Here is a 12,713-nt window from a genome sequence, read left to right on the forward strand (position 1 = left end):
GTAATACAAAAACCAATGGAAAAATCCCTTTTTTTTTTCTTCCTTGGCTGGGGTACCGGGGCGATGTTAACTTATCGGTTGGCCTACAAAAATGCAATCACTGCAGCACTTTATTTAATCCCCATTTGCAGACACAGACATTTTTGACAAGAATAAGTATTTTTTAAATAATGGAACCGGTTCAGAAAAAAAAAAACCCCTTGATTCCCATCCCAAGCCAACAGAAAAAACAAATCATAACACTCACACAGTCATGCAATCTCGGATGCACTTTATGGGTAGTAAAATTGGAAGTCTAATTTATTGTGCTAAAACAATGACAATGACATTTACCATGCAGATGCTTATTATAGCAATAACTGAGCTTCACCAAACCAACAACTCGAAGCAATATTTGATGTATTTACCACATTACAAATGCATATGCCACAATCCAGAGGTGGAAAGTAACGAATTACATTTACTCGCGTTACTGTAATTGAGTAGCTTTTTTGTGTACTTCTACTTTTTAAAGTAATTTTTAAAATCTGTAATTTTACTTTTACTTATCGCTCCCTGGAAACTACTTCAGTAAATAAAGGGCAGGAGAACAAACTGGCGCTAAAATCAGTTGAAGTTGAACTCGAAGGAAGTTGCTGAAGTTGAACTCGAAGGAAATGAAGTGAACCCCTGGCCATGTTTATGCACTATTATGCAGTGTAAGCTGTTTGCCTAGGGAAACCAAACTAGCAGCTTATAAATATCGACATCAACCCTTCGCAAGCATGTAGAGGTAAGTATAAATACTTGCATCATTGCATTGGTGGTTAAAATTAAGCTTTGGCAGTTTAGCAAAAGGTTTTGCACAAATTAGCCAAAAAGACAGTGGTGCAAGGGTATGCGATATATCGTCTGCGATAATATCGTAATTATTGTTCTAACGATGTGCAATTTGACATTATCAGTATTTAGCCAAAAATTCACTGCGTGATTCAGTGTGTTTAAATGCATTTAAAATGATCACGGAATATTTATATCATTTCATATAGTAAATCAATATCACACGAAGAGTGCCGTTTTTCTCGAGTTTAGTTCCAACCCTGCTCCAACACACATACCATGTAGTTTTCAAATAAGCCTAAATGATTAGATTAGCTGGATCAGATGTATTTAATTAGGGTTATATCTGTACTGTGTAGGGCTGTGGCCCTCCAGGAACTGAGTTTGACACCCACTGTTAACAAGTAATTTTTAATTTTAAAGTTAATTTTAAATTAGCTACTTTTTACTTTTACTTGAGTAGATTTTTAGACTGGTACTTTTACTTGTACTTAAGTAAAATTTAATTAATGTAATGGTACTTTTACTTGAGTAAAATATTTTCGTACTCTTTCCACCTCTGCCACAATCTCTTTCCCGTGATTTAAATATATTTGAATGGTTTTAAGGCCTGAAGACGCTATAATAAGCATATGTCAAGAGCAGTAAGCAGTGATGGTGCCCAGCTGGCCCATACACACGTGCTGTCACACAGCGGCCCCATCCAGGAAGGGGCCGAGAAGCTGGGCATCTGAGGGAGGTTAAGAGGCAGGTTGGGAACTCTGGGCAGATTGTTGGTGATGGTCCTGCCGGAGATCAGAGAGTAAAAGAGCAGAGGAGTCCGACAATAAGAGAATAACCGGCGGATGACTGATCATTCTGAGGAATCAGAAACTTACTGACAGGGAAGAAATGCACCTTAATTAGAGAAGACGGCATGTTTAATGAGACATAACAGTCTGTTCAATGCCATATTGTTTTAACTGTCATGTTCAGTTTGGAGTCGCCAGATATAGAGACCCCAGATATAAAATACTTTTTTTTTTTTTTTTTTTTAAATCGCATTATCTTTCAGTGTGTGTAAAAACATAACTAGAATGGATAACAGTAATATTTTGTGAAAAGTTCATGTCTACTTTGTGGTAAAGAAAAGTACAGTTAAAGTTGAATTAAAAATGAATAATATGTAACCATTATACATAATAATAATAATAATAACAACAACAATAACAACAACTATTATTATTGTTAATTATTATGATGATTATTTATTATTATTATTTTAAGCGCTTACAAATTATTATAAAAGAGCTAAAGCTTCAAAAATAAATATATAAAAATAAATATATAATAATAATTAATAACAGCAACAACAGGCAAAATACTAAATTAGTTTATTATGTCAGAGAAAATGTAAGGCAAATGATTATATTAACTGCTTACAAATGGTTATAAGAGAGTTAAAACTTCAGTAATAATAATAATATATAATAATTAACAACAACAACAACTCTTATTATTATTAGTAGTAGTAATTATTTAATTATTTAGATTAATTATTATTATTATAAATAAAATATAATAATAATAATAATAATAATAATAAATATTTTGATTAGGTCAGAGAAATTTAATAGACAAATAATGATAATAATAAATAAAAATATTTAAATGTTTAATTACTTATAATTGACTACTACTGCTACTAATAATAATAATTAATAAATATGGATTTTATTATTTTTATTATAATTATTATTATTATTATAATAAATAAAATATAAATATTAATAAAAGTTGTAGTAATAATAATAGTATTTAATTATTAAATGTAAAAATATAATAGTAATACTATTAATAGTTTCAGTTTATTTATTTACTGAATATTATAAATAATACACACACACACACACACACATATATATATATATATATATATATATATATATATATATATATATATATATATATATATATAATTAATAATATTAATAATAATAAATAGGTAATTGCTATTATTATAATTATTATTAAAAGAAGAAGTTTTTGATTAGGTCAGAGGAACTTAAAGGGAAATTATTGTTATGATTATTGCTATTTTTACATGCACAACACAGGGGTCATTGGGACTCCAAACATAAAACAGTAAAGTCATTCTCATCAGAACATGAGTGTTACGGTCTTAGGTAAGATCTAATTTTCACAGACAATCTTTTCTTAAATTTTGCATCCACAGGAAATTGTTTGGTCAACCGTATCATCACGACCCATGTATACGACAGCACGACATACAGACTTCACATCTGCACCTCACAGCCTTGTGTTCAGTCCCATCAAATTAAACATGGTGAGAACAAAAAGAAACTGTGAAGTAAATCAGAAAAGAACAAAGCATTAATAGAAAAGGATGAAGACAATCTTTGAGGCTCCATTCTTTCACCTCCCTCCAATCATCTCTGAAACATGAACAAGTTGATAGGTTTGCTAGAAATAGCCCAACACAGTTCGCTTAAATGCAAAGAGAATCAATAAGAAAACATACATATATAAAATCACATTGCACTCTAATGGCTTGACATTAAATGGGCTCTTACTTCACAGACTGCCACGTCTCCTGTTCAAAGCCACGATGAATAGACTGAGCTATTGACGACTCCATCAGGTCAATGTAGCGCACCACCAGAGGGATGTACAGGTCCTGGAGGTGCTTATGGAACGTTCCATTGCACAGGTGAGCTGGAGAACATGAAGCATGAATGAAGACTTTACAATAATATTGACAGTTGTGCAACTTACAGTACATTATCAGGCAAAATATTGTGAGCAATGCTATCCTGCAGTGGAAATAAATCTAGAATGACCGTTGCAGAAATCATTGACAACTGTAATCATTTTTTAATTAATAGTAATTAATAAATTAATAATCTAAATAACTAATTTAATATAAAATATACAGTTTTTTTATGGCGTTGAAAAACAAGGAACTAAACTAATGAAACAAATTAGTGAATTTATTTGCATAACAATTGGAATGATTTCTGAATATCATGTAAACATGGTTTCATTGTGTTGTGGAGCTGCTCATTTGCACATAAATGACTAAAGGTTTTTAGAGTATTGTTTTTGGAGTATTGTTATGTTGTATAGATGTGTCACACCCTTAATCTAGCAAATTGTAGGTAATGTTTGTCACTTTTTAGAAAAATAATAGTGCTGTCAATCGATTAAAAAAATTTACTAATTAATCGCACATTTTTCTGAAATTGAGATTAACCCCACCTAAAAACATTAAAGCTTTTAAATATACTTTTATATTGCAATCGTTTCACATTCAATCTTCAAATTAATGTAGAAACAACATAAAGACATTTAAAGTGGCATCTTTTTTTATGACTTTTTCACCTTTCAAGGCGAGTATCACTGATACCAATACTACTGATCTCTCTAGGAAATTTTATTTTTTTCCCTAATATTTAATCATTGACTATAGCCATTCAACATTATAGTGTAATTGAGAGCTATCAATCTTAACATTTGCTAGACTTTAAAAAATAAACTTCTAATTTAAGTGAACTTAAAACAATCTTCACATAAACCCATTATAATAAATGTCATATTTAGCTACCTGTGCCCTTCAGCAAGTAGGAAATATACAGAAATTGAATAAAGTTATCAAACACTAAATTCTAAATCAAATATAGCTGAATACTTAAAGCTACAAAAGTTAATGATTTCCTCTTTTTTTCTTTTGTTCTTGATGAACAGACATCACAGCAGCTGGTTATTATGTTATTTGGCTGCTATTACTTTAAGAGCTGCCGCTGCTGAACGTGACGTGGATCTGACACGCATGCTTGTAGTTCCATTTGTGTTTTATTATGAAATGATACAGACGACAGGTAGCGCACGCCACTGTATTTGTGCGCGCAATTGAAAAGCATGCACTTGTAGTTCAGTATAACGGCTGACAGGACAGGAAAATTTGTTTCTACAGACATATGGCCTGACAACATCTCATCTGACCGCAGTTCACTGATGTTCTACTGAAGCTCCTCATCATCTGTACCGTTTTTCAGCGCTCGTTTGACTAGCGCCTGGCACTGAGGCAGAATGGAGCGCATCTGAAAAGTCTCCTGTTTAATTTGGTCATACAGATGTTCTGTACATCTAAATAAATGCAATTCTTTTCAAGAAAACAGAGACAGAAGCCGCAGTTGTGAGTGGGGTGGCCAACCCTAGGCTCCGCCCCTGCGTTAAATATTTTTAACGCCGTTAAATTGGAAAAATGAATCACCTGCCTTAACACACTAATTTTGACAGCATTGAAAAATAACAAAAAATGCTTAAAAATAATAATAGTAAAACTATTTTAATTAGGTCAGAGAAATATATAATATTATAAAATATATAATAATTATCCAAGTTGTAAAATATTATTATTATCGCTAAAATATATTATATAAAATATATTATATTCAAATATTTATAAAAACACAAATAAAACAAGACCTTGGAAAAGGTTTGTAAAATGGACCCTTTTCAAATTTCAGAAATACATAATAATACACACGTAGTTATAATGTAATGTCTATTCAATTATAGTGGTGAACATAAACTACAACAAATATGTTTTTGTATACTCCAAAGGCAAATGAAAGAAAAAAATCCACAATAGCATTTCTCTGACTTTCTGAAAGATGAAAAAATGTTGAGAGATTAAGATAAGAGAGAGAAAGATGAAAGAAATTTACAGTCAGCCACTGTATTAAAATAGTTTACAATTACCGTATTGTCCCGAATATAAGACGACCCTGATTATAAGACGACCCCCCTTTTTCCAGATGTAACTGTTGGAAAAAGGCTTTTTGAAAACCAAATCTTGTTTTTTTTTTCTTTCTTTTTTTCCTCTCTCTGTAAAACACATTTATTAAATTATTTTCATATTGCATATTTTTCCAATTCAAATTTTTGTTTTGAAAGTATGGTTAATACTGGTAAAATGTACCAACAATGACATTGGAACATTTTGATATACCATTGAAATAACAGGTAGCCCATCTGAATTATATAACAATTAGGCTATCCAACTCATAGTAGCCTACCAAAATGTTATTATCAGTAGACGTGAAATCTTATTGTAGTGTTCAAATCTGGGTACTGTCTTATGTTTTAAAATCACTTACAGAGGAAGTTTGTTCCCATCAGGCTAACATGACAGTCACGATCATGCTGCTGTAAGCTTTTCTTTTTCATTTGTTTTCATTCGCGATCTTTACAACACACATTACATTACATATTTCATGGCACACTCGTTTTATGCGTTTTTGGCACCACCTATTGTTGTGGGTGTATTATTGACATGTCAAAGTCTAGACCCTGAATATAAGACGAACGCGTTTTTTCAGATGTATTTCCAAGGAAAAAACATCGTCTTATATTCGGGTCAATACGGTAACTACTTTTCTGTAATTTAACACCAAAGCTATAAAACACAATGTATAGTCTTATAAATGTACGCTATTGTTTTTAAATGAAAACTAATTTAAAATGCATAACACATATAAAATATGTTTCACATTCATGTTAATTGTTCACGTTTTTCACCGACGTTTTGAAAAATAACATTTCTATGCTATAGACACTTTCTTCTCTTTTCAGTTGATTGCATACAGCCTGAAATATAATTACTTTACCTCTCATCTCTCCATTCATTTGACATAGAGGACAACATACCATATGTGAAAAGTGGCACAGCTTACCCCACTCTCCTGTACATGTAAATACACTCAATGTAATTAAAGCACTTAGAAGGAAAAAGGGGTCTGACAGAGAGAGAGAGAGAGAGAGAGATTCATGTCTCCTCAGGCATCATTAAGTGTAATTCCCATCTCTCTGTTCTTCATCATTAACACTAGCCTTTTTACTCTCATGAGTATTTGAGCTCATTTCCCAACCATTTAACAATGATGAAACTCATTTGAGCATTTAGTGTCAATGTCACAACAATTTTTTTTGTCATGTGCACAGACTCAAAACTGTAAAAAGCACGCACAACTGAAACTAATCCCTGTCTGAAATCAGGAAAATTAGAGATTTCATTTGTAATATGCTACAGTGTTATCTGCTACGACTCTCATTTGGTTGCTCTAAGGCTTAACATCTGATGAATTCAGAGCCAAATTAAGATGTACAGTATATACTCTAAATAACGGAATTGTCAAGAAAAGTTTCAAAAAGTCAAGGTAGCATTGAGATTTTTGTGCAACTATTTTAAATGTCCCAAATAATACCACATTTTTTAGGCGATTTGAATTTGATCTCATTCGGCCAGTCTCGAATTTTTTGGATAAAATGTAATTCCTTTTTATATTACATTTTTAACTTTTGTGTCTAATATTTCAGAAATATTTCACATGTACTCCATGAACAATTATTAGATGTCCTCCTGACAATGACATTGTGCCATGATGAACCAGAGAAATGATTCAATATTCTGTCATTGTTCACAAAAAATAAATAAATAAAAAATTCACCAAGGCTGCAGTTATTTGTTCAAAAATACAGTAAAAACAATAAAAATGTGAAATATTATTACAATTTAAATTAACTTTAAAATTGAATTAATTTGAATTTTCAGCATCATTCCATTCCTTCAGAAATCATTCTAATATGCTGATTTGATGACCAAGAAACATTTCTTATTACTATCAATGCTAAAAACAATTGCGCTGCTTGATATTTCTGTGATTTTTAATGATTCTTTGATGAATATAAAGTTCAAAAGAACAGCATTTATTTGAAATCAAATCTTTGTGACATTATAAATGTCTTTACTGTCACTTTTAATCAATGTAATGCATCCTTGCTGAATAAAAAAAAATTATTAAATCAAGTAGTAGTAATTATTGTATGGCTATTATATTGTTTCAGAAGTGCTTGTATTTTTCAGTCATGTTGGAGTGATTTACATTTTTTTTTTTTTTAAATGGAAAAGAGCAGCGTGAGCATTCTGCTAAATCTCTCAATCATTCACGAGTCTGAAACAACAAAGGTTGAGTAAATGACAAAATATTAATTTCTGGGTGAATTATTCCTTTAAATCTGCCAATTGTAACAGACAATTTTAAAATATTCGCCAATAGGCTTTGCTCATTACAATTTTACCTTTAAGAATAAAAGAGATTCATTTACTGAGATTAATTTAGTGAGAACAGGGCAGAGGAAAGCAATACGACTGGATCTCCTACAAGAAAGTTCATGTATGAAACAGTGTGGGAGTTCCCTATATCTTTTTGCCAACTGTCTGTGTTATTAGAGGCTGCCGTTTCCATTGTCATGCTCCCTAGATAACCAACCGTATCTATTCCAAATCAACTGCTGTTTGAACGAGACAGTAAAGCAAATCTCTTTATCACCGTCGCAAATGTCGCAATCATGCTAAACAATCTTTGTAACTTCAACTTGGCTCTAGATCTGTTCTATCAATAGACCAAAAGCTCCTCGCACAATTAACTTCATGTTGTGAAGTACTCAAAACTGTTTCACGGAAAATTTCTTGTTGATTACGAGAGATACCGGGTGCTCAGGTCATATGTCGGACACTTGGATTTGCAAAATGTCCAGAATTCAGGTGACATGGAGATAATTTACCCTCCAGTGCCACTAACCGATCACATTGTATATCTAATTAGCATGATGACAATAACAGAGCACAGCATGTTAACCTGCTTGCCTAACAAGTATTATTTTCCGAGGCGACACTGGTGTTAATTAGCACGCTTAGCAGGGAGAACATGTGAGCAGAACTTTGGACAAACGGGAGCGGAAGAAAGGGGGGAGAAAGAAGGTAAACACTACACACGGTCAGTTCGGAGGAAGTTGTTGAGCAGCTGAAAGAGAGGGAAACTGTCCCAGGAGTCCTGCGGCTGGACGGCCAATGCTGCGTCCATGTCCACCGTGTACAGAGACAGGAAGGTCTCGGCGTGCTCCCCCATCGCCTCTGGCCACCAGGAGAAGGCCTGCGAAATACAGACATACACTCTTAAAAATAAAAGTTCATCAATGGTTCCACAAAGAACCTTTACCATCCATGGAACTTTTTCATTCCACAAAAGGTTCTTTAGACTATTTAAATATTCTACACATTAAGAAAAACCAGTTCTTCTATGGCATTGCTGTGAACCTTTATTTTTAAGTGTATTAGGGTGACTCTTCAGTTAGGAACACTTTTGACTTGTTTTGTCCATGTTAAACATTTAACAGGTTATTTTACTATTTATTATTATTATTATTATAGTTAGTATTTTTAATTGATTTTATTTTCAGATTTTCTGTTGTCAGAAAATGTCACATGATCCTTCAGAAATCAATCTAATATGCTGATTTGGTGCTCAAGAAATGTTTATTATTATCAATGTTGAAAAATATGTGTTCTGTGGAAATGGTGATACAGAAATTTTAGATTAAGTTTCAGTAATTTTGTTGTGTGTTTGTCATTTTCATTGGATATTTTTAATTTGTCTGTTTTATTAATATTTATTTATTAGTTTTAGTTATTTTAGTACTTCATGTTATACTAAATTAAAATGAGAAATGCTACCTTAGCAACAAGCTGAAATAAAATAAATGTTTATATTGTAATTTCTTTATTTAATTATTTTATTACAGTTTATGTTGTTTCAATGTTTATTTCAAAGTCTAATTGTTTTAATGGTTTTAGTTTTAGTTAACGATAATAACCCTCCCTGGAACAAAGATCTGATCCTGGCCTTGATTGGCCATCAAGTACATTTTGGTAATTATTATTATTATTTATTTATTTTAAGTTTTTAGCAAAAACCTGGTAAATATTTGACTTGTGAAAACAACAAGAGAGACAGTTGTCAATTAACTTTCTATTTAAAAAATGTTTCTCAATTAAAATGATCTATTGGGGACCATCAAATTATACACAAACGTATAAAATACACAAATAAATTAAAAATATATTTAAGCTCTCACTTTTATTTTTTAAGTGCAAAGAAGAACTTTCCCTGATTGCAATATTTTTATTCATTTAGCATATTATAGAAGGGGAATTAAAACACCTGAGTGGAGGAAATATTAAAAACCATCTATATATATCTATCTATCTATCTATCTATCTAAAACTAAAATCTTTTTTATAAATGCATTCTTAAAATTATCCTAATGGACAAAGTTTCCCCTTATAAGAACAGAATCACCCATTAATATGTAAAATACTACAAATATGTGCAACACACAATCACAAACAATAATGCCAAAGTATAACAACAGAGAGACAACACTGAGAGCTAAACATGGTACATAATACTTTGATACTGACAACAAAGCACAATACAACACGGAATTCATGAAACTAAAGCCAGCAGAAGTCAAGCAATACAATGATGTGACCTTGAAAAGAAGCTAAATGTTGTATTTTTTTCTAAAATGTTTTTATGATTTACTTTGAATCAATTTTTCACTATAAAATTGGTATTGCACTGAATAAATTACAAAGAAATGTCAAGTGACACATTAAATTAAACTGACTGTGCAGAATCCATTTGAAATGACTGGATTTCGCCAGCAAAATTTTGCAGAGCAACTTTAAATTTGAATGCAATTTTCCACTAAAGAAGGGATTTTCCATACTTGGTACCAGGATAAAATAATACAAAAAATAAATAAATAAAATAAAATAACTGGAGTATGTCTTAGAAGAAAATACTACTTTAGTCTTTCTACTTCAAAATTTAGCTAAATTCGTTTTGTGTGTTAATGTGTAAATTACTAGCAAACACCATACTACGGGCCATTTGAAAAAATAGAAATTACATTTGACTCAATTTCAACCTCTTTCACATAAATAAACATCCAAAGTATTTAAATGTGGAAGGTAACAATCACAATCACATGCACATCAAATCAAGTCTGTTGTCTTTTAAACCGTTCCACATCTGGAAAAGGGTCCTGTACTACCTGTACTTTCCTAGACAGTAACAGAATACTGCTACCGAAAAGGCTTAAGTTCAAAAAAGGACAATTAGCCATCCACGTGTCTTTTTTGGTGGACTGCAGCAGACCAGAGCACATAAATCCTGCTGAATTCTCCTGAGAAAAGGGAAAAATTCAGCAACGTCCTCCTACATTGTGTCGAGCTCTGTATTGTCTGCCAGTATGTGCACTGAAGGCCCTTCTGAAAAGATCCAAGTCTATCAATGCATTTCTCTCTTCGCATTCTTCCACAGGCTGATTCCTGGGGACGGCTGCAGCTAACTTAATTGAGAGCGTCAAAGAAAGCCTGTCCATGTTGTCTTGTATTCTTTATGCCGGCGTGCGAGCCAAGAACTTTCCGTCCAAAGCGTTCGGCGTCGAGCAATGGGGATAAAAGTGCAATCAGTCACAGCAAAGAATATGCGGTGGAGAGGAGAATGCTGACTTATTGAAGGGTGCTATTGTGTACGGATATTCATTCGTGTGTGTGTGTGTGTGTGTGTGTGTGTGAACGTCACTCTTGTCTGACTTGATGTTTTACAGTCACTGGCCTTGAGGGAGCTTGTCTTAAGGGCTTTCAGAGACTGGTTTTTGTACGGTGTAGAGCTGACACACAGTAAAACGAATCGTTCACAGCTGAATCTGTTTCAATCTCAAACATACTCAAAACTCCTTCCCTATTAAAGTAAAAAAATATATTTTTAATAACTAGACTAGACTCTTTTTTTTGTTGCTTCGATGAATGTGTCTGGATTGTTGGCTAGTTGTGAGGTAAACTGTTAAACAACTACTGGAAAATATGTTTCGCACATTGCACATCGCAGCTTTCGGTTTTATTTCACTATTTATGTTATTGACGTTGTTATCTTAAAATGTCCTTTCACGAAGATACAATAAAAAATAAATAAGACAGTGAGTCTCATTCACTAATAATTGTGTAGAAGGGTTTAAATTTATATTTGCAGAAAGATTCTCACACAAACTATATATATAAATTTTTTCCAGCGCTATCTCACGACCAATTCGTACGTATTTTACGAGGTGGCTAATTTGTACGACCTCACTCGTACACTTTTGTACGCTTTGTCTAGACCCCAGAGATGGGTAGGTTTAGGGGTGGGGTTAGGTGTAGGTAATTCGTACAAATTCATACAAATTGTGCATCTCGTAAAATACGTACGATTTAGCAAAAATCGCATGAATTTGTATGTGTGAGGTCGTATGAATTTGTACGAATCAGCCACCTCGTAAAATATACTTACTCATGTTATAATATCCACAGTTAGTAATTAGCATAATACACAACCAAACCATCTCCATATAAAGGATTTCCTAACAATCTCAGCCTGGATTGCATGTGATTTATTACATTTTTATGCAGAATTGAGTATTACATATGAAGTGTTTATTTGCAAAAACAGATAACTCCGTTTTTAACAATTTTCAAAAATCATGTTTTTTTTATTATATTATCATGTTTTTATTGTGTTTTATTTTATTAGTTAGCTGTATTTTTTTAAATTATTTTTTTACCTAATCAAAATAACCCAACTGCAGTTTGATTGAGATTAATTGAAATTGTTTTGTTTTGCACTATGAAAAAACATGATTTCTGAGAACTGTTAAAAATGGAGTCATCTGTTTTTGCAAATGAACTCTTTATATATTAAATATAAATATTGCATCACATTAATATAAATATTTTGAAAATATAAAATAACTAAATATCTATACTAAATATAAATAATGCATTAATATATAAACATTACACATTATGTATACTATATACACTATACATTTATTTTAATATAAAATAACTGAAAAAAAAAACAAACAAACACACAAACCCATACTACTGTTCAAAGGTTTGGGGTTAAAAAGATTGAATCAAAAATACAGTAAAAATGTTAAATATT

At 31.9% G+C, this 12,713-nt stretch overlaps 1 protein-coding gene across 8 annotated transcripts in view; it reads right to left on the bottom strand.

Annotated features, from left to right (window-relative positions):
* cadps2 (Ca++-dependent secretion activator 2) overlaps positions 1–12,713 on the bottom strand; it is a 167,886-nt gene that overhangs the window by 15,816 nt on the left and 139,357 nt on the right. For 5 of the 8 annotated variants that reach the window (XR_009269303.1, XM_058766608.1, XM_058766607.1 and 2 more), the window contains exons 18-20: positions 8,660–8,816; positions 3,393–3,534; positions 1,500–1,604 (exon numbers count right to left, since the gene is read on the bottom strand). Coding sequence is in view for 7 of the 8 variants with exons in the window: in XM_058766608.1 (XP_058622591.1) it covers positions 1,500–1,604; positions 3,393–3,534; positions 8,660–8,816 (404 nt within the window). In the remaining variant the exon portion in view is untranslated. The remainder of the gene's footprint in view (positions 1–1,499; positions 1,605–3,392; positions 3,535–8,659; positions 8,817–12,713) is intronic. The other 3 variants (XM_058766611.1, XM_058766610.1, XM_058766612.1) reach the window with 1 other exon arrangement.

Source organism: Onychostoma macrolepis, chromosome 25 (assembly GCF_012432095.1).
Source record: "Onychostoma macrolepis isolate SWU-2019 chromosome 25, ASM1243209v1, whole genome shotgun sequence".
Classification (NCBI taxonomy): Eukaryota; Metazoa; Chordata; class Actinopteri; order Cypriniformes; family Cyprinidae; genus Onychostoma; species Onychostoma macrolepis.